Source organism: Clinocottus analis, unplaced genomic scaffold, assembly GCF_023055335.1.
Source record: "Clinocottus analis isolate CAN_PGR_092001 unplaced genomic scaffold, fCliAna1.0.p SCAF_15, whole genome shotgun sequence".
In the NCBI taxonomy this organism is placed as follows: Eukaryota; Metazoa; Chordata; class Actinopteri; order Perciformes; family Cottidae; genus Clinocottus; species Clinocottus analis.
The window spans coordinates 14,204,721-14,227,381 of record NW_027175876.1 but is presented as its reverse complement, the minus strand read 5'-3'; the positions used below and the strand labels follow the sequence as shown (position 1 = coordinate 14,227,381).

At 42.8% G+C, this 22,661-nt stretch overlaps 1 protein-coding gene across 1 annotated transcript in view; it reads right to left on the bottom strand.

The window, feature by feature from the left end:
- Window positions 1-18,661, bottom strand: part of lama4 (laminin, alpha 4) — a 28,608-nt gene extending 9,947 nt beyond the window's left edge. The window contains exons 1-21 of the mRNA XM_068577214.1: window positions 18,380-18,661; window positions 13,876-13,977; window positions 13,672-13,799; window positions 13,494-13,574; window positions 12,557-12,771; window positions 11,992-12,092; window positions 9,904-10,084; window positions 9,374-9,457; window positions 9,089-9,240; window positions 8,792-8,902; window positions 8,232-8,343; window positions 7,244-7,408; window positions 6,561-6,754; window positions 4,165-4,281; window positions 3,399-3,547; window positions 2,884-3,025; window positions 2,705-2,798; window positions 2,484-2,600; window positions 1,476-1,661; window positions 1,147-1,286; window positions 684-848 (exon numbers count right to left, since the gene is read on the bottom strand). Of these exons, the coding sequence (XP_068433315.1) occupies window positions 684-848; window positions 1,147-1,286; window positions 1,476-1,661; window positions 2,484-2,600; window positions 2,705-2,798; window positions 2,884-3,025; window positions 3,399-3,547; window positions 4,165-4,281; window positions 6,561-6,754; window positions 7,244-7,408; window positions 8,232-8,343; window positions 8,792-8,902; window positions 9,089-9,240; window positions 9,374-9,457; window positions 9,904-10,084; window positions 11,992-12,092; window positions 12,557-12,771; window positions 13,494-13,574; window positions 13,672-13,799; window positions 13,876-13,977; window positions 18,380-18,487 (2,844 nt within the window). The 5' untranslated portion in view covers window positions 18,488-18,661. The remainder of the gene's footprint in view (window positions 1-683; window positions 849-1,146; window positions 1,287-1,475; window positions 1,662-2,483; window positions 2,601-2,704; window positions 2,799-2,883; window positions 3,026-3,398; window positions 3,548-4,164; window positions 4,282-6,560; window positions 6,755-7,243; window positions 7,409-8,231; window positions 8,344-8,791; window positions 8,903-9,088; window positions 9,241-9,373; window positions 9,458-9,903; window positions 10,085-11,991; window positions 12,093-12,556; window positions 12,772-13,493; window positions 13,575-13,671; window positions 13,800-13,875; window positions 13,978-18,379) is intronic.
- Window positions 18,662-22,661: the final 4,000 nt, after the last annotated feature.

Here is a 22,661-nt window from a genome sequence, read left to right as displayed (position 1 = left end):
CCCTTTTCATCAAAAAAAAGATTTTTGTAAAAAAAAGAGTTCTTCAAGGATTGTTGAAAGATGAATATAAAATGGTTTCTAGGAGTACCCAGCAGATGGTGGTAAACCCATGATATATATATATATATATATATAACTATATATATAACTATATATATATATAACTATATATATATATGTATATATGTATATATATATGTATATATGTATATATATATATATGTATATATATATATGTATATATATATGTATATATATATATATATATATATATATATATATATATATATATATATATATATATATATATATATATATATAAGGTTACACTATAGAAGTGTTTTATGTAGAACCCCCTATATGGGTTTCAGGGTGAAACCCTGCACATATGACTCTAGGTATACCCCTTTAGGTTGAATTATAGGTAGACCCTATAAAATCCTACGACTATCTATATCTAAAGGGTTCTCCTATGGGGAAAAATCAACAAACCCTACTGGCTCTCGTTTATTTGTGTACAGTTGGAAGCTAAATGTAGAGACCTTGTAGTTCCCCATAAGTGATTTAACTTGATTTAATGCCTGCATCTGTATCCACAGGACACCCAGGTAGGCAGTTGTTCTATAGTAACTAATTAGCCCAAAGGGCAAAGCAACCATATTTTTTTTTTCTGGATTCCTCACATTTCTGTCTCCTAAGTATAAGATGAAACGGTCCTCTATGGGATCTTTGTCAGGGTCCACCCTGATGAACAGGCTGATGGATGTCACTGTCTTTAGGTCTTCTAGGTTGTTGGGAGGATGAACCTCCACTGATGACTGACCGTTGAATTTCATGGACACTTGGACCTGGGGAAGAAAAAAGTTTATAGTGACATCCACATCATGCTTGTATGCCATACATTTAAAATTTCATCACAAAGGTAATGTGTTCAAAATAGCGATGCACCATTCTAAATATGTCAGTCACAATACCAATACCTTTCTTGTATATATGTGTAACATGATGAAACTATTCATGAGGTCTGTCCAACACTTCATACAGTTGCATGTTTACATACATTTGTCAACTATAAGTGACCACATGATGAACAGTGGTAACACAGCCTTTAAAATAAAATGAAATTTTCCAAAATGATGAACTTACTTTCTTGGCCACACTCCTGGCTTGAGCTATCAGCTCTCTGATCCTCACGATGTTGGTAGTCACGTTGTTGACAGGCTTCTTATCCTCGACCACCTTCAGCTTTTTTAGCAGCTTGGGGACAAGTACTTTTAGGTTTTCCACTAAAAAGTGCATCGAACAAGAGGAAAACAAGATAATTTCAACAGGGTAAAATGTAAAAAAAAGAAAGAAAAAAAAAACATGAATTTGCAAACACAGATAATACAACTTGTTAAATAGTGATCTTCTGGTGAGGACTTCTAAAATATCCAAATATTCAAGATATGTATGTGTGGCTACAGTAATAATACCTGCTTCCCCGGCAGACAGGACGGCCAGTTCATAAGCATCTGTAGAATATTCCTGGTTTCTCATGTTGTTGGCCCACTCCTCCACCTTGGTGCTGATGGGGTTGATGGTTTGAAGGACCTCTGCTGAGCGGTTGAGAGTCCCCTCAGCCACATTCAGGGTGAACTCCAGTCGCTGTGGTGTTCTGTCTGAAATGGAGGCAGAAAGTGACGGAGAGTAAATTCCTATACTCTGTGTCAGAGTTTACAGATTTTCTTTAAATGGGCATATAGGAAAGCTGGCCTGCTGTCATTAAACACATTGCACATCTTTAAATTTGGGGAAATAACACCAAATCTATGTGCGTGAGAACATTTTTCTTTTTTTTGTGCAATCTCGCCAAATACCGCTGTTAGTGCTACTGGGCGTCTGACAGCGACACACCGAGGAAACTTTTAGCATCTGTATGAGACACAGCCAGATTTGAACTTACGGATGGTATTCCATCCTTGTCAGTATGAGAAACTCAGCGCAACTGATCTAGTATAGAGTTCGGTCACATTAGGGTGGTTATGTCAAACAAACACATGGCTTTCACCCAGTGGACCATTGTTTGTGTCTGATAGTGAACATTCACTTATTTTACCTTACTTTTGTTATGTCAACTAAAGCCAGTTACACAACTTATTTGAACCCAAAACAAAAGTGGTTTGTTGTGGACCAAACCTAAAAACTAAATAAACCATTGTTGGAAGTTCGTTTTGAAAAGATGCTATCCATGTGACAAGCCGAAACCAACACTCTGGTTCTGTGTCCAAAATTGATTCTAGTGGGGTAGTTAGAGCGTCCTAATTTGAAGTGTATGGCTACTGACTGAAGGCTTGGTATTTGATGAGTTGGGAGGAAGAACGTGTTGGTGAAACAACCTTTTAATTCATCCAAAGAAAGATAATTCTAACAGAAAATACACTTGCAGTTTCCATCTTCCTCCAGCTAAGCTAATTATTTTTAATAACCAAGTATTGTCTTACCTGAATGAATTCCATTGATATCCTCCACTATTTCTGTAAGTTTCTTGGTGTTTTTATCCATGGTCTCTTTGGTCTCCTCGATGTATTTGAGCTTGTCAATCACTTCAGCTTCAACCTCTGTTGCATGGAGATACGGTAAAAGTCAAAGGAACTTCGAATGGTGGACACTTTAACAATAAGACAACAAGAGACAGATATCTCATTCTGTTACGGCCCCATACCTTTTTGTTCTGAATGTAATGAAACGGACTCTTTGAAAACATTGTCGCTCTGTGTTACCAGGTGCCCGAGCTGCATATTGATCCCAGAGATGGCCTGAAACACAGAAGACATAAAAACAAAGCCGCAGAAACAAGTACTACAGTGGATGTGTACAGTCTTTTTCTGCGATATAACATACATCTTCAGCCCGTTGGGATAAGTTGTGGGTGGTGAGCGAGGTGATGTTGGCATCGTCGATGTATTTCACTATGTTGTTGTAGACGTTGGCGGCACTTATGGCTTTCTGCACAAAGCCATTGGCGTCACTCTCTCTTAGATCCCTGGTGGAGACAGGGGGATGAATGTTGCAGTCTCGGGCTGAGTGTTTCTGTATTATATATAACAGCATAACAAATTCAGAGTGCTCATGGAAATTAAATTAAATTAAAGTGCCACCAAACTATATTTTTGTAATAACAATGTGTCATGTTTCATGTCGTCTGGAGAGGAAAACAGGCATTCACACGTTATTTGCTCGTTAGGTCAGAACTTATTTGGCAGAGCTGTTTCCACAACCCATTTATATAATATATATTTGTATAATTATATAATAAAACCAAAGTATGTGTGAAAACATTTTTTTTTAGATGGACTCATGCTTTTCATGAGTCTGATTATTTCTAACTAATCTAATTCTAACTAAGTTTGACTCACTCCTCCAATGCATTGGCCTGTCTGTCCAGCTCGTCGGCATGATCGTCGGCCCTCTGCACCAGATCTCTGTCAGCCAGCGAGAGACGCTCAGTCTTCTCCACCAGCCTTTGGCTGGCGCCATCGATTGCTGCATGGTATTCGCTCACGTTCTATGCAGACACACACATGCAAACACACAGACATACAGACACATAGACATGTCATTTACTATTTGAGAGGGCGTTCTATCACTTTGCATTCATGTCCCATTCTCAGAATCCCCAACGATGTCTGTAGAGGTGGTTTTCTTAGTTCCATACTCAGAAAGTGATAAATATTTTTACCTCAGAGCCAAGCTAACATTGTTACCTCTGGATGATTGTAATTCACAGAGTAACTGAGCTACTTGAGTAAAAAGGGAGAGCTGTTTGAGAACACAGCTTATTCGATCTCTGGCCTCCACAAATTGCTTCCAAATCAAATTGCCCAGTTTCAGATATGACACAAGCTCCGTCTCTGGAATCCATTTCATGAATAAACTCAATGAAATTGCTGAGATACTGCGGCCCTAACTCACAGTCTATTAGATTATGAAACATAATACCCCCCTCCCCCTCTCCCTCCCACACACACACACACATTCAGGGAGCCCTTAAGAAAAACCTGAGCATCATTGGACATTAGGGATCAAGACATTTGGTTCCATTCTAACAACCGACCTCTGCTTATAAAACCACCATGGGTCCCCTCTGACAGGCACAGGTCCTCGCAGTCATGCAGGACTCACCTGCACCATGGTGTCCACCTCAGCCACTATACTCTCTGTCTCAGAGATGGAGCCTCTGGCTATTTCCAGCGTATTGTTGACAGCGGTGTGGTCTTCTGTCAGACTCTGCTGCTTTGCCTGGGGACACGTGGAATCATGTTTGTACATCAAATGTAGCCACAATTCTAGCTCCAGAACAAGGATACAGGAGAGATTAATATAAAATAAGAAGGGGGATCACCACGTTGCAAATACATGTTTTGGGGCTTGGAACGGCCCGAACAAGGAATAGTTTGTCTGTTAGGTAAAAACACTTTTTTAAAACTTTTTTGCTGAGAGTTAGATAAGAAGATCGGTACCACTCTCACGCCTGTGTGTTGGAGTTGTAGCTAGAGATGAGAGGTTATTAGCTTAGCATGAAGATTGACAGCAATGTAAAATAGCCAGCTTTGCCTTCAAATTTAAGCTTGTATTTAACTTTTTCCTACTGAATTGTGGGCTAACATACTACTTGTATTATTATTAATTAATTAATTCCCATGATGTTATATGATCACATTGTCACATCATATTGGTTTTGATCGAGGAAAAACTGTGATATTGTCTAAGACACATATGCTACAACTGCAACTTGGGACTTTTGTAGCATGTCTTATCCCTCTCTCTGTCCAGCTATAAATGTCCATACATACAGTAAGTTAAGTAGCTTTTATCATGCTACATATTTTATAGTGTTAAATACAACTTGTATGTTGTTGTTAATAAATTCCAGTACCCACACCTCACTTTTAAAGTGACTGCATGACTGAGTATGGCACAATAGTGTGATCATTGGATTGTGGTGGTGACTCGGTAGTGTGCACACTGTGGCTGCAGCTGGTGTCCACCGATCTGTGCTGAAGCTAGATGGAGCCGCGGATTAGTAGAGGCTCCGTGTTTGGTTAGTGCACCATTCACAGCATAGATTTACAGCAAGGACCCTGTTCATGGAGATCCCCAATCCTGATTACTCTTGCGCAACAAAAAATTCAAACAAACACAGGGCTGTGGAAATATTGCCGTCTACGTCCACCCTGTCGGGTTCTACAACTACTACTACGCTATTCCCAAAATTAACCACAGATAATTAATTAAATGTTCTGCTTCTGGCCTAATATTCAGTTATTTAACATCAATTGTGAAGACCAAATTATCATTACTTATTGGGGATCCTTGTTTGCAATTATTGCAGTGCATATTATTCAGCCTGATTTCAAATAATCTCAAGCCCAAATAGATTTGGGCTTAGGCCCAGATGTTTACAGCTTCTGGCTGGGATGTTGGCTTTCCAATGAACACTGTGCAGCCATTTGGTGGGAATCTAGTGGCACAATATTATATATATATATATATATATATATATATATATATATATATATATATATATATATATATATGTTTCTACAGTGGCCCAAAATAGACAAACCAAACATTGGGTCGAGAGAGAACCGTTTACGTTAACACATCTTTGTGTCAGCCACCGTGGTTGTCTTTAAAGCCTGGCACATGGGGGAAGTTTCAGTTGGTTGCAGTATAAAGCCTTCCCTCTAGATGTAGCGGCGTGAACGCACCACTACAGATTTGACGTATCTATATACTGAATAGAGTTTGCTGAGCAGTGTAAAAGCTTTTTTAGTGTTTTGATTTGGGGTGCGAATAAGAGAGATTTTCTCTGTACAGTAATTATTCTACTGTATTAGAGGTGAATAAAGTCATGTTTCTGTAGTGTAGGCTATGAATTCTGTCATGGGAAAACATTTTTTTTGTATTGCAGCATTGCTGCTCTCCCTGTGCTCGCCTCCTCCTAATGTAACAGTCCAAAGCTCCCACAGATGGTTTTGTGTTTCTGTTCTCAGCACTTAAATACCACCAGTAATAGACTTCTCTGACACGCCTGGCAAACAACATGCATCTCTCTCTCTCTCTCTCTCTCTCTCTCTCTCTTTCTCTCTCTCTCTCTCTCTCTCTCTCTCTCTCTCTCTCTCTCTCTCTCTCTCTCTCTCTCTCTCTCTCTCTCTCTCTCTCTCTCTCTCTCTCTCTCTCTCTCTCTCTCTCTCTCTCTCTCTCTCTCTCTGTCTCTCTCTCAAAAGCCAGGGAGGCGCCTCGTTTTAATGGAGCGAAACTCAACATTGTTTGTATCATTGGGAGACGAGATAAAGCAGACGGCACTTACAGGAGGAACTCCGTGCCAGCACACTACCTCACAGCGGGGGGAGGAAGGCCTGTGAGCTCTTTAGCAGGACTGTCTACTAATGCATCCATCCACACTAACAAATGCAGAAAGAACAGGGAGTGTTGGATGAGAGATGAGAGAGGCGCTCAGCAGGAGCCTGAGGTGGTGGTGGTGGTGAGAAGGAGGGGGGGTCATGGGAAATCACCTCATTCCTGTGGAATTTGAGGATGCTGGCTCTGTTCGTGGCCTCTGTCTCCTGGACGGTGCCGGCTGCTTTCTGCAGAAAGCCCTGAGCGTCCAACAGCTTGGTGGAGAAGCGGGACAGGATTTCTCTGACAGGTGATAGGCGGCCGTCTGTGATCATCAACTTCTTCTCCAACTGACGGACACGCCTCAGCACTGGAAACATGAGGCATGATTACATTTGAATAACTTATTACTATGCTAATATTACAATATTATTGCTGTCATTTACTTTAAGTGCTAATTGGTTGTGTTCCAACTTTGGTGAAGACCGTGGGGGTTCTCCCCAGGAACGTTTGAGTATAAACATTTTATTTCCTTCATTCATTCACCAATTTATGGTCGAAATATCTTTATTCGTGTCAAGGGAAACACCAAATACAAGCGGCAGGTGACAAAATATAAAAAATATTATGCAATATAATGGAGAAAGGCTCTCAGGCATTCTGTATTTCTTTCAAATATTTATTCTCCTGTAGTCCAACTTTCTTCTTTTAATGTTATCTCTGCTGAGTCAGCACAAATATTGGATACAATTTCATGAGTGCGACTCATTGTCAAAAGATAAAATAATCTGTATGTAAAGTCTGTTTATGCCTCTGTTTGCACTCTTGTGATTTTGTGAGCTGCTGTGTATCTCCTCACAGTCATGGGCTTCAGTAGACTCGTCAGTGGCGATGGGCCCCCGTGGGGACAGATCCAGGGTCCTCATCCAGGTCACCATTCCCTGGGCCTGCTCAGTGTTCCGCCTGGCCTCCTCTGGATCCACATCCTGCTTCACACTGTACAGCTCCCAGTCATGGATCATCTCTGTGCACATACGTTAACACACACACAGCTGAATTAGGAACCTAAATACACAAGTGACCAGATTGCAAGTGTAGACTCAGATGTAAAGTATGAAGTAAAATAAGTAAAAAATGTCCATTGTCCACAATGGACATTTTAGAAGTAAATTGTTAATGTCCTACCTACTCCCCCACATATTTTTTTCTCACAAAATGTGTCATGATGAGTCCACACAAGCTGTTTTTACGCCTCGTGTGGACCTCTTTTGTCAACCTTCTGTGTGCAAGTGTCGATTGTGGGCTACTTCAAAGTAAGTATTCCTGTATAGTTGCTGTAAAAAAATAAGGCAACAGAGGGTAATATTATTCATATCATACTATCTTCCAGTGCTGCCTGTGTAGGATTATAACTTCTATGATGCAAACAATATTTTGCTTTCCATCCACAGTGTTGGTGTTTAGTCTTTAAAAAATACAAAACCCCTTGTTTCTCCAATTTGCCAAACTACCTATTAAAAAGCAATGGGCCAGACACACGCAACTTGCTTCAAAAGGGAACAAGATATGGCGACTGGTTTAATTCATGTTACACACAAAACACGATTATGATTCATTAAGAGACCCTTGTGTATTACTTTGCGCCCGAGAATGCGCTTAACTAGCAAAGGTGGAGTTGGTCTGCCCTGATTGCGTTGTGCACTTAAGGTGCATTGAAATGATGGTCAACAGCCTGCAAAATCCACCTCCAGTAAGTAACCTTTAATTTGTCTCTTGTCGGACCACTGCAGGATTGCAGATAACGCATGAGATGCTAATAGCACTAAAGCCCAGAGCCGTTTTGGTACCTTCAATGCGGAGGTTGAGATCAGTGAGGTTCATGCTGAGCTGCTCAGCCAGAGTGAGGGTCTCCAGCGTGTCGTTATCCAGCTGGTTCCCCAGAGTCTTCACCACACTCTCCTGGAAAACCACCACAAAAACAAATCAATGACACATCATTGAGCGGGTGAAATAACTTTCTTCTGAAGATCTTTAGTTACAGCCGTAGTTGGTGATGTTGTTTAGACATTGCATCGGATCTGACTGGCCTACTGTATAGAAGGGTATGGAAATGAGGAAAAGCAGTTTGTGGAATTATAAGTATTTAACAGCTCATCTGATGCATATGGGGAGAACATATATTGGCAACAATGTTTTCTATAGACTTATTATAGGAGAGGGGTTGGACTCTCCGCCCCAAAAAAAACAACTCACAAGTTTGCCAAAATGTATGGCATACGCACACCCAAGGAGATAAAAAAAATCAATAAAAATGCACAATTGTTAAACTTTTTTAGCCTTTTAAATTCCAGAAAGTTCCCTTAAATGGTGAAAGTGTTTTAAATGAAAGATGATAGGCTTTGCTGACCGCTTCTCCGAGCTGTTTGATGTCCACCACCACGGTGTCTGTGGCCTTCTCCAGCTCCACAGTCTGGGCCTTCATCAAAGAGGACCCGTTTCTCCAGCCTTGAAACTGAGTCTGAGAGCAAAGCAGATGAATTAATGAATTGATCGTGTGCAGTACATGTCAAGGAAAAGGAATGTTTTATTATTATAGCCCCACTAGCTATTTGATAATGTTCCCCCTCATTTGGTGCTGGCCAAGTAATGTACAGTCAGAGCTGTTTTGCTGAAAACCGCTTTGTTCTTGCATGTGTGTCTGTACCTGCAATTGTTGAGCGGTGTAATTGTAGTATTTGAGCCGGTCATTGGCAGCAGCGCCTGTAGAGATGTTCAGTACTCCGACTTTCAGCTGGTCCAGTGTCTTATTGGACACCCGCAAGTCCCCGATCAGATGCCAAATGCACTCATCACAACCTAAAACCAAAAGCAAATGCATTTCAGCATTGCAGCAGAGTGGAGTTATGCTATAACTTCGAACAATTTGTCTTTTTTCTCTTTTAAAAACTGCCGCAGTGGAGTCTCTGCTACGGTTGTTCAGTCCACTTACTGATGTTGCACAGGTTAACTGTTGCAGCCTCGGGCAGGCACTCTCCTGTATGCATATCACAGTGGCCGCTCTCACAGTCACACTCTGTGGAAAAAATACCCAAAACAGATGCAATTCACCACAGAGTGTAAATCAGAGCGCCTGAATTGTTAATCAGCTGGAAACAGGTCAGGGCAGTTATTAAGCATACAGTATGTAAAGACCCACAGATGGTAGTCTGGCTCGAGGCCTGTGCATCTGTCCTGTGGCGTCTCTTGCGTGGGATTGTGTTTGCAGCTGTGTGTGTGTATGGATTGGTGATGTCATCCAGCTCTCAGCATAGAGTCTCTGGTCACAGGGTCGCCGCTCTTGGCAGATGCTGCTCTGACATCATGCGCACTACCGTGGTCGTGGGTGTGGGAACATGAGCACTCAGCGCTGCCTTTTCCACTGGGAAATCGTTATCTGCATTAAATGTGTGGGTTTTTTTGTGTTTTTTTTACGAGAGCAAGAGAACATTTGACATGCTAGATGACGGACGGATGACTTACTCTGGCAGCCGGCGGGGCTGTAGTCCCAGTAGCCTGGGAGGCAGCGTTCGCAGTAACGACCTCCGGCCCCCGGGCGGCACGGACAGCTGTTGGTGAGGGGATGGCAGGTGGAACGAATGGAAGCTGGCCCGCATTCACACCTCCGGCAGCCTTGACAGCTGGAGAAACCAAAGTAGCCCTCCTAGATTACATGAGTAAAAAAAAACAACACACAATTAGATTCCATTACCTGGCTGTTTATGTTCATCAAAAAAACAATGTTTTTGTGGCATCAATAAAAGGATGATTCCAGTCTAGGACAACTGGGGTCTTATTTTGGTAGTTCCCATCATTATAACCGCTGAGATCTGAGAACACAGTGACACCGTAACACTGCTACAGCAAACGTATACGGGCACTCTGCCCATCAGACAGGTCCTCTCAATCCACTGAAGCAAAATTATCGGAACCATTCTATTTTGAGATGGAAATCAATCGAGCGCACCCTGACATGTTGGTTAATAATCCCTCACTGCACAGGAAAACTGGCTGCACGCCCAAATACGGTGAGGATCCAGAATCAAATTTCAAGCAGGATATCAGCCCACTCTGTCTTCTCCTCTAAATAATGTTTTCCAGGTGCTTTTCCAGATGACACCATCTTTCATCTTTCAAACACTACAGCTACCATAAGCGCTTCCACTTTCATTGCTTTGGCTGGAACGGACACTTCAACTGCTTTCACCCATTCCATATTGACTGAAATTTCAACTACTTTCATTTCATGCTCTTTAAAAGAGAGTTCAACTGTTTTGCGCTCGTGCACATTCCTTTCAATTGAAACTTCAGTTAATAGCAGTAATTAACCTTCAGCTGACACTTTGGGCGACTGTGGTTCAGTGGTGAGCAGGGTCGTTCTTACTTAAGAAGGTGGTTCGATTCCTGGCTCCTCTACCCCATGTCGATGTGTCATGTCGAAGTGCAAGACACTTAACCCCAAATTGCTCCCGTAGCTTTGACTACAGTGTGTGGATGTGTGTATGAATGTTAGCTCCTATCATCAGTGTATGAATGGGTGAATGCTGATAAGTAGTGTTAAAGTGCTTTGAGTGGTCAGAAGACTAGAAAAGCGCGATACAATTGCAGTCCATTTACTTCAACTTTTTAAAGACGCCTAATTCAAAATTCAGAGCATATCTAAAATTAAGGCAGTGGTTCTCAAACTGTGGGGCGTGACCGTCTAGTTGGGTGCGAGGGGAGATGCAGATTTTTTTTTTTTTTAAGAATCCTTTATTAATCCCACAGTAGGGGAATTATTCTCTGCATTTTACCCATTCTTAGTATTTAAGGAGCTTTGTGCTGCTGTAAAGCACTGGGGCTTCAGCGTCTTGCTCAAGGACACTTCAACATGAAATTATGGGGAAAAACAGGGACCCAACCGACTTCCTTGGTATCTTTTTTGCCAAATATGAGTTATTTTTTGCACATAAATTACTTTATTTGCATTGTTTTAACAAAATGATTGCACATGTTATTAGTTTTTGTCAGATGGAGCAATCTGGTTTACTTGTAAGGGATTTCAATTTTCTTTAATCTATTAATTAAAAAAGCACAAATGGAGAAAAAAGTCAAAAAGTTAGACCATTTTTTTCCAATGTTTTCGGGGCGGTGGGGCCTGATCATTTTTCTTCCTCCAAAGTGGGGCGTGACAGAAAAAGTTTGAGAACCACTGTATTAAGGGATCGCCTCCACACAAGTCTCGATGGCTGAGCCAGCAGCAGAAGCTAACGGTGCTAACAACTCGAATAGTGCAAACAGAAACAGTGCTAACAGAGTTACAGTAATGGGGGGAAACAGAGGGTGGACCAAATACTTCATTTTGCTTTTGAGTGCTTCAACTACAAAAGCAATCTTCCAAATAATTTTGGCTAACCTGGGTCTGACTGTGCTTTCTGGACGCATTGATCTTCTTTTACTATGTTGCTGCAACAATGTTACTATTACTGATATGCATGATAGCCCAAAAAATCAAAAACTTGCAGTACAAGACCTTTCACCTCAGAAGAAGTAACGCTACCAGTTGGACCAGAGTCCCGCGGTTCCTCTCACCTCGCATTGGTCACAGAGTTGTCCGGTGACACCCGGCTTGCAGTGGCACACTCCTTTCCTATCGTCGCACGAAGAGGTGCCACATTCATTGCACTCGCACTCTGTGACAGACACAGAGCACAATCACCGATTGAGAACGTTAGAGGTCAGATGATGTCACGTGTGTGGCGGAAAGGGTTATTTTTGGATTTGCAATGCCTCCAAAAAGGCAAACGGTAATCCTTGATCCCCAATTGTCACCTTGGCTTTAGGATGACACACGCACACACACACGCACACACGCACGCACGCACGCACACACACACACACACACACACACACACCACAATGTACATGATATGAAACGATGTTGATATAACTAAGAAGAAAAGCAAATATAAGGGGTCATTTGTTGAAGCTGTTCATATGCCCACTCCCAACATGTTGTGACATTACATGCCAGCAGCTGCTCAGCTTTTACAGAACACTCAGCAACGGCAATACCTTGAAGCAGAACCTTTGAACACGGAAGTTCCCCTTAACATCAAACATATCTTGGACGAACGAGTCAACTCGTTGCTCCCACCTTTGCAGTTCTTGGCACTGATGGCGTCGCCGTAGAAACCTGTAGCACACCTCTCGCAGTTGGCGCCACCAGTGTTTCCCCAGCAGTGCTGGCAGTGGCCTGTCATGTTGTGGCACTCGTTGAAGATCAGGTTCGGGTCGGAGTTGCTGTTGCAGTCGCATCGCTTACAGGAATTACCAATTGCCATTGGGTTGCCATAGAAGCCTGGAGCACACCTGGAAGGGAGGGAGACAGGTGAGCCTGCTATGATGCACAGGGTAAAAACCCACCTTTGCAGAGTCTCTTTGATTTCCGATGCATCCCAGGATTTCTTTTGGGATGAAATCTTTCAATGGGATTTTTTGTTTTGTTTTCCATCATGACTTTAAAGCTTCTAAATTAAATACTCTGAGCATCGACATAGCAGCCAACAACTATGTCAGGATATAGTGGAGTAACGTCCACCTGAACAGAGTAGAACTTACTTACTTTTCCTTCTTTGTGTGTTGTCACAGACAAGGTGCAACTTGTTGGTTCAGCTATCTCTTACACATGGACACACAACTGTGATTTAGCAGCAAAGGATTCTGCGGGACTGAGGCTGCCATGATAGAACCAATCACCATCTCTGCATTCACATACTCATTCCGACTTAAACTATTGTTGAACATCGGCGTAAAGTAAATTGATGATGATGTACAGAGAGACATGACTGACACTAGCACCAAGCACACAATGGCAACATGTCCGCTGGACATGGATACATGTTGGCCGTTCTACGGCTGCTTGCCCTGTAACCTACAGGAAGACATATTGAACTGCTTGAATATTTTTCTCTACTGTGTTCAGGTTCTGCTTACCTCACTCAGTCAGTAATCTGTAGTGTCCATTGAAAGTGCGCAGACGTTTGGTTTATATAACTACTAGATTGGTTGTTGAACGCCTCGTCAGCACTGACCTCTCACAGAGATGTCCAGCGTAGCCCTCTTGGCACTTGCACCGCAGAAGGCCACTTCCTTTGTCACAGCGCGCTGCAAAGCTAGCCAGAAATACAGGGGTAAAGTATTGTCAGAGATTGCCCACCGCCTGCCAACGAGCAGTATTGCGGCTGCAGAAACAAAAACAGACCGGCTTACTTGTTGGAGGGGACGGAGAGGGGGCAGGCGCAGGGTCTGCAGGAGTGGCGTCCTTCCAGGCTGCGAGCCAGCATGTAGCCATCTTCACACATTTCACAGAAGTCCCCTGTACTGTGATCCTTGCAGTTCTGAAAAGGAGGATGATCGAAGCAGTAAGTGATTTTTTCAGTCTGATACGTAGAAATCGACGCGGGGGAAACTTACTATGCAAACGCCAGTGATGTCTTCACAGTAGTCCGCGTGGCCCTTGCAGTTACATGGCAAGCATATGTTTTGCTCACTCAGGAAAAATCCTTTTGCACATACCTGCAGCAGGAACAGAAAAAATCTCACTGATAAGTAATAATCAAAAAGATTTTCACTCATATTCATAGTCTGTATAGTCACTATATTTCGCCAAAAGAGGTAACACAGTGGTGGTGTGAATTGGGTGTCACCAAACAGTGGTTGGTCTGCTAGAGAGAGTAGGTGATAAAGCTCTTCATGCACTTATGTGAAACAGAGCAGTTTTTTTTTAAATCTCTGCGCAAAATGGAAAATGGCTGCCTTTTTTAAAATGATTTCATGTCTAAATATGTATTCAACGCAACAAGCAGCAACACCCCATTCCAAGCAATTGGTCCATTCTAAACAGACACGTTGACAACAGGCACCGCATTTGTACCGGTAATACACCAGAGTAAATATAATTTTGCATGGGTAATGTTTAAGATAATGCGGATGTGAGTCGTGAAGAAATGGCAGCAGTTCCCTCCCATTTACAGAATGTCATTTGAAAACCTGCACATCCTGTCTCATGTTTGTTCAACACAGTTTCTCGTGATGGTGTTATGTCAGGGTTCAGAGCAGCGACGAACCCCCTTCCACAACACACACACACACACACACACACACACACACACACACACACACACTCACACGCACACACACGCACACACACGCACACACACACACACACACACACACACACACACACACAGCCCTTTGAACCTTTTTTAGCGTTTGAAGCAGCACCATTCAATGAGGCGTACAATAGCAGTCTGTAGAACTCCATAGCTTGACCTTTTTATTTCCACTCAGTTAGCCGGACATTGCTGCATCCAGGATGGCCGGAGGATGGAACATTCCACAGACCAAGAGTACTGTATGGTGACTTATGATTCACATTTTTCCTTTGATTTATTCACAGATGGACTGTTAGACAAGGACATGCTTCTGTAGTCAGCTAATGCGAAACAACCCGTGAACAGCAGCACTAATTCTTCCAGCAGACCCCTTTTCCCTGTGGCTTTCCCCCTGAGCCACAGTTCACATGCGTCGATACCAGACCCATACATCACTACCACATAAACATTTATGTGTTAACCTTCCGTGTAAACACATCCTAAAAAGGCAGCTGATGATGCAAACAGGTTTGGTGCTCTCAGGAAAAAGATACAAGTTTTGGCCCCAAATGGTACTCCAACCTACAAGTTTATGGGGAAAAACTGAGATCCTTAGCTACTTACCATTTGTAAAGCCACTTGAAAGTGTTTTGAATGGCTTCAGGACTATTAGCTGTGTATATAATGGGTAAAACAGCTGTTGAAGCATAGAGCAGTGGGTTAAGGTTAGGGGAGACACTGCAGATGGTCTTGAAGCAGGACATGAACTCTTTATACTAGAGTCCTCAAAATTGAGAGGAATGTATCTCAGATACACAACCCAGCAGCTTGTTGACTAACATTGTTCTGCCCATGTTTGGATGACTTGATGTTGTAATCTTTTTCCTTTGCTCCAGACCTAACGCCGCGAGTCTCACATAGTCTCATTAGTAAACCCACCTGACACACCACTACAAGAAATCCTTTCTGATGTGTCTCTGCTTTAACATTGAATACAGAACCCAGCTAGTTGTATCCTCCTCAGTTTTTAAGCTAGGCTAACTAGCCTCTACTTTAGCCAAGTACTGAACACACAGACATACGCTCGATATCAATCTTCTATTCTCAGTCAGCTGGTGTTCCTACTCAAACACATTAAACTACTCATTTAAGACCTATTTCCCTTGGGGGTTAGAGCTGTAATATAAAATCGGAACAGGGATTTAAAACACAGTGGTCACTTTAATGAACCCTTAACTATCATGTGAATTTAAACAATTGACATTTGCAACCGTCTGCCAACTGTGAGCACACTCAGTAATGTGAACTATTTCTGTGGCCCTCCCACTATGCTCACCACGGGGGAGAACAAAGATGACATTCAACACATTATATACAGCCACTCTCTGTTTCCATGTGAAGCTGCCTCTTCGAAGCATTTGTCAGTGGACATCCTGTGCGTTGACTGGATGCTTATGGGATACAGCATAAGGCTCTATCTCTGCAAAACAGAGCCCAACAAAATGCAGCTGGTAATCGAGCACAAAAACAGGATTTGGCTCTACAGCTGAGTGCTGTCCAAAGTCAACACACCCTCTGGTCATGCCCTCTCTCTGCAGTGTGCGTGGAATCTCTATGACAGTTGTACCTCTAGAATGATGTTTTATAAAGTTTACTTTTAAATATGTGTGAGTGTGTGTGTTTATGTACATCTTTCCGCTGACAAAGTTTTCCCTCAGTCGGAGAATTAAGTGGATTAGGTGGTAAAGCTGGAATCTAATTTCCGCTTTGCCTCGCAACTGGCTGCTGTATTTATATTGACCTCGAAGAGGGGTTCAGACGCTGGATTTAGTCATGCTAACTCCTCTGAACATCCTTAAGACGGGACAGATCAGGTCATGAGAATTTCATCCTAACTCAATAACTGCACAAAGACAGTCTGGCTGTGGGGGCGAGGCCTTCCCCCGGGGACCTTAACTTCAGAAAACTCAGACATGAGAAAGAAACACGGTGCAATAGAAAAATAAATTAAAACAGGATAAAATGGCGCTGCCAAGTTTGGGGATTGAATACTTCTACATGCTCTATTTTCCCAGGATGTTTCTTAATACAGATCAACTTTGAACAAATTCACCATATAGCCAAGAATCAAGGCTTTCCGGTTCAGTCCTATGGGGCCAATGGACACAAATCAACCCCAAAAGCATCCAAAGACGCCACATAATTACAGTTATAGAACATTTATGTAAAAGGATAGAGTTCTAGTTTATCTATGGCCTGACATATTCTACCACTCATTTGTAGCCATAGGCAGCGGGCACATACATCATACAAGTTTATTAGATGACTAAAATGACTTCAACACTGCAACAAAAAAGTTTTGCGAAAACCATGCATTATACAATCTGTCAAGCAAGATGTTGCTTGAAAGCTGAGCATTTTGAGTGGTTTTGCTCAGATAGAGTTAATGATAGCAACCTTTTTACTCGACAATTACATTAATATTGTTTGACTCTGCAGGACCCCAGATTAAGATATTTTCTTTCGTCAAATGCCAGTGTATTAAAGTTTTGCCTTTCCACAAAATCCCTCAAAGCTTTAGTGAAATAACCTGGTTACGGCAAATTAATTATGGCATGGGTAAGTCTAGAAAATCCATATCTGTTCATCACTTCATCATCATGAGACATATATGTGAAATATCCTAAATAGCATATGGATTAAAGAGTTTAGGCCCAAACTATGTTTTGTGAGGTCCCAGTGATATTTGACCATCTAATTCTGTTCAGTTCATCACTGAGACTATGTGGACGTTTGTGCTAAATTTAAAGAAATTTGTTCAACACTTTCCCCAGATATCACAAAATGGGACAGACGTGAAATTACAGTGACCTTTAAACTCCAAAATCTAATCAGTGTGGATGCTTCTGCCAAGTTTGAAGAAAGCGTTCCCAAGCGTTCACAAGAATGGACCAAGGTTGTCGCCGGTGCGACGGCACAACAAAAACCAGGTGCAGGTCTGTGACAGGATGAGAGCTCCAGTTTCCTGCTTAGAGATGACCTACACGGCCAAACATCCCCGCACCCTCCTCACACTTGTATCCGTTTACAGTGGGGACAAACAAGCGGTGGGCTGCAAAGAATCGCCACGCAATCTCATGGTATTGATTATGATCGAATAATCAGGACGCGGGGAAAGAAAATGACAATAAATAGGACCAAAATGGATTTGATGTGACGAGAAATCTTATTGTTTTCAAATTCAGAGCAAAATAGATGAACTCAGAACCAGAAAAGATTTGAAAAAAAGGAAATTGTCTGCCGAGCTGAAAGTTTGGCCCCTGAGCTCATATCCTTTGTAGCATGCTAAGCTAAGGGATCATTGGCAAGTTGTTCTGTGTGGCTTCTCATACCCTTACTGTCTATTGTGCTCTCTCTTTCTCTCTCTCTCAGGGCTGTTGCTCAACATTTGGCAGCTGGTTTCCATTAGGGAACTGCCAGAGAGGGGCAGGAGGGGCATGACAGCGCTGGAGACAGTAACTCAGAGCCCATGTGAGCTTTAGCCTCGGGGTACTTCTGATGACATAAACACACACATGCGTGAGCACAAAGCAGGATCGTTGTGAGCTCCGCAGAGACCCCTCCAGACTGCCATAACTGCCAAAACACATTCCAAACCTGCCTCATCTTTTACGGTTTTCACCTTCATGTTTGTGGACATGATCATCAGCCTCATTAACATGCAGTACATGTGCAGTGGGCAGAAAAGGTCAGAAACCAAACGGAGATGTGATAGCATGCACAGTTTTACTAGTCAAAATAAGATTAAACCAAATCTGTCTTACTTTCAGCAGCGACTGTTGCTGTTCTCCAAGCCTGGCAGCAGAAGCTGGATAAGCTACCCCAGATAGGATGCAGAGAATGCAGAGGCAGGTCAGAGATTCAGCAGCCATATTTGTGTGTTTGCCCAGTGGAGCACTAATTCTCCCTCTCTGTCCTGGTCTTTTTCAGTGTCTCCTGGCCGTAGGAAAGTCTCTGGGAAGCTCCTCTTGCTCAGGCTGCAGCCGTTGGCTTCCCTTCTCCCGCTGCTGCCGACCCCCAGATGCAGCGTCTAGTTCCCGGCCCGGCCAGAGTCCTGTAAAACAAACTTGTGTGGACTTCCTCCCTTCCTCTCCCTCACGCCCTCCCTCCCTGCCCTGATTCCTCTCCCCTAGCGGACTTGCCTCTCCCCTGAGCCTGTGCCTAAATCACATGCAGATGGGAAGGCTGGAAACCAAGAGTGAGAGGGGGAGTGAGAAAGAGTGAAAGAACGACGGAACAACGGAGCAACAGAGAACTTCTGTCTCTAGGGCAGAAGGCAGGCAGACAGTGCACCCATCCAGACTGCATACACCCCCACCCCCCCACCCACCCACACACCCTCACACCCCACCCTGCCTGGCAGAGTCAGATTGAGCGTCAGCTCCCCCCGTCTCCATTTGCAGGTCAGTGGCACCCTTTCACCTTGGGCTCAACAGGCTATCCCCCCGTCTCTGCCCCCCTCCCCCAGGGGGTCTAAAGCTTCAACACTCACTCTGCTCTCCGCAGGCAGAACAGAAACAGCTGCTCTGATATCCCAGCCCGAGCTACACCTCACAGCCCCCAGACATGAACTCTCTGTTTGTTTTCCAAGGTCAGACAATCAAAAGCGGTTGAATTCATGGATATTGTGTGAGGCCTTTAACAGGAAGAGTCTGAGCAGGACACTTCCAGCACAAAGTATGTATTGTCAGAGGTTTAAAAACAGGAGTTCCCCAAGATCTGATGAGCTGGTTACTGTAAAGGCCACATGCTGAAATGACGCTAACACGCATGCAGGTTTGCAGACAGTCGTGGCTTCACCACGAAGCTCATGTCGTAAGCTGTTCCAAATACGTCCAAGTTATGTCGTGTAAGCCCATAGGACCATGTAGGAGATATATGTCTCAACTGACTAATAAACGGGTTGTCGCATTCCAGTTCTGTATGGCAGAGACGTCATACATAAGCAAAACAAGGCGTCAGGCAGCTCTACATTTACAATCCCCAACAGAATCTGGGTTATCATTTTTTTGTGCAAGGAAATATTTACAAAAGAGGATAAGACCAATGACATGTGAGAGCTGGTGTTGATGGGAGATGTAAACCTCTGTGGTTCGCCACTGACTGGAACACATTTACTCCTTTTTTCAACAAGCCCACATATCCTTGGTCATACACCCCTCATTTAAGATGTCTGTCTCTTTACCACATGTAACACTGGGAAGACTCACTGTGCCATTATGGTTCTATTCCCCCTGATTAGGTCTCACAAAATGTTTATTTTGTTCATGTTATTTCAACACATGCTGAGCCTATAGTTAAGTTTCCATTCAAATGTAATGCAAATGTAAAATATGTGTCTTGGGTACGTTGAAGGGCCAGTGTGTAGGATTTGGCATTATGTAGTGAAAAGGTGACCGATTGCAACCAACTGAAAGCGTGTAAGTGAGAGGTCCCTATGTAAATATAGATGGCTCATTCAAAACCAATTCTTACTTTTGAGTTGGTAATACATAAAGAAATCACAAGTATTCATATTATTATAGATTTGTATAGATCCCTTTGAATGCTTATACACCAAGTAGGTCTCATGAAGCTATTACAGAAGAAGCGGGCATGATGTCATTCAAGATGTCATAGTTAAAAGAGTGCCAGGCAAACCTCAATTACAGGAGAACCATTTCTGTTTATTTCACAAATCAATTTCATGGAGGGAAAGCGTGCCTTTACGCATAGGTTCATCTCACACGATTCATGGACATCCACATTTTGCATTTTCAGTAACTGGAAGACCTGTAAACTCTACACTCAGTACCTCAGTCCAGGATTTGAACGACTTCACAAAGTAACCTAAGGAGTGCTAAAAATAAAATGACAGCAGAACCTTCTTTTATTTTATCTCCATAGCCTTATATTACCCATTTACGGTATGAAACTACTGTGGTACCATAGCAAAGTTAATTGGTCTCTTGGGAGTAACTATAGACTCCAGTTATGCACTTCTGAGTGCAACTTCATCATTTATAACACTTTCACACATTGCACATGACACAGAGGCGGCACTAACCACCAGAAAGCTGATGTTAGGCTTTGCTGAACCACAATCTGTTTACTTCACCAGCTCGCTGAGACGGAGAGGACTTTTCCTTTCTCCATGTTCGGCCCACTGCACATTGGTATTCTCTGCACAAGCATTGCGTAAACACCAGAGATCACTCATCGGTCAGGGTCTACTCAACAATCTAGGAGGTTTCACCGCAGTAGCACTGTATTCTTAACGCCTTTACAAAGGGACGGGTTTGTCCCGGGTGGTCTTCTTTGCCAACCTAGGCAGTCAAGGCCATTCGTGTGATCAAAGGCCACTGCTGGGTTTGGCAGCTGAGTGATACAGCGGGCATGGCACAGTGCAACGCTGCCCTCTAAGCCAAAAGCAACATGAAGAAATCCATCCGCAGCACTGCAGTGTGAGTATCACAAGATCATAGTTAATACAGTACAGCAAGGCTTTGCTAAGACGACAGGGTGTGAATGTAAAAAGGGTTTGTAGAGTCTTAGAAATAAAGATAAAGTAAAACAATATAGGGTACTTATAAAGGTTCCACTTTGAATCTTTTTTAAAGGGTTACACCTCAAACCTTTTGAAAGGTTCCACACAGATTCCCCTGCGTGAGGTTCTGCAGAGAACATTTTTATGGTGTAATAATTCCACCCAGAACCCACTCTGGAGGTTCTCTGGAGGTTCTGGAGGTCTGCTAAAAAGAACTCACATAAGGGTTCTCCTGAGAACCTTTTTATACTCCAAGGGCTTCATATCGGAATCAACCAGGGGGTTCTACCAAGAACCCAATATTCCAAGGGTCAGATCTACTCACCCAAGGGGTTCTACTGAGAACCCTTTCATATTCCAAGGGTTAAATCTAGAACTCCCGCAGTGGGTTCTGACAAGTACTCTTCCAAATTCCAAGGGTTTAATCTACATCCCGGTTAGGGGGTGCTACCGAGAACTCTCTAATGTTACAAGGATTTCATCGAGGACCTCGTCAGGGTTCCTCATAAGGCTCCGAAAGGGAAAGGGCTGATGTTGTGCAGACACAATAATTATTGTTTTCAATCACAGTTTTTAGTGGTGGGTGAGCTGGGAGGATCTTTTACCACCCATATTATCCAGGATTCAGAATTTAGGAAGAACCCATTTGGAAAACATATAGGCTCACATTAAAGGTTTATTGCAGTGTATTACAACGAGGATCCTGTTTTTGTAGTTTTGGTCATTTCTATTGGAAATATTATCACAGCACTTCTCAAAGTAATTTCTGAGATTTGGGAACAAAATTACATCTCCCAAGTCTGACTATAACATAATCAGGATATAAACAACCCTACTGGTTAGCCAAGCTCATGTGGAGAGAAAAGCTAAACAGTTGTTTAACTGTCATATGCAAAATCATAGTTTGCTTCCTGCGAATTCATCTTTTGAGTTGTCCCCAGACAGGAACAGCCAGAAATTAATCAAATTTTCAAACTTGAATTGCCTCTATGGCATGCCTTCTGTGCTGTAGCTCGGATCCACCTCCTCACAGTCAGGGCAGAGGGAGCCTCTCCTGAGAGGGCCGGGGGGTCAGAGAGTACAGCAGGTCAGACCTCGACCCGCAGTGTCTCCTTACACTCTCCACGCATACCAAAGACAACCATACACTCTATCACAACAAACAACAACTCACTTTAATGATACAGACGTTCTGAATTAAATATCTAGATTAACATAGAAAGTATTATTTGTGGAAATGGCATGACTTAAAAAGTTATGTATGTATGTATGTATGTTATGTATGTCCTGCAAAACTAAATGTAAATGCTGGTTTGTTCCAACAACGGTCTTTTTTTGGCCAGCATTTCTATCAGCTATAAAAACACTGTATTCGTCAGAGTAATTGCTGAAATCTGGGAAGACAATGATGTGGCTGACCGTTAATGTGTGTTGCTCAATTGGACATTGTTCAGACAGGTTGTAAACAAGCCAACAGTTTAGCCAGAACTAAACCTCTTTATGTGGCGGTAAAGCTAAGA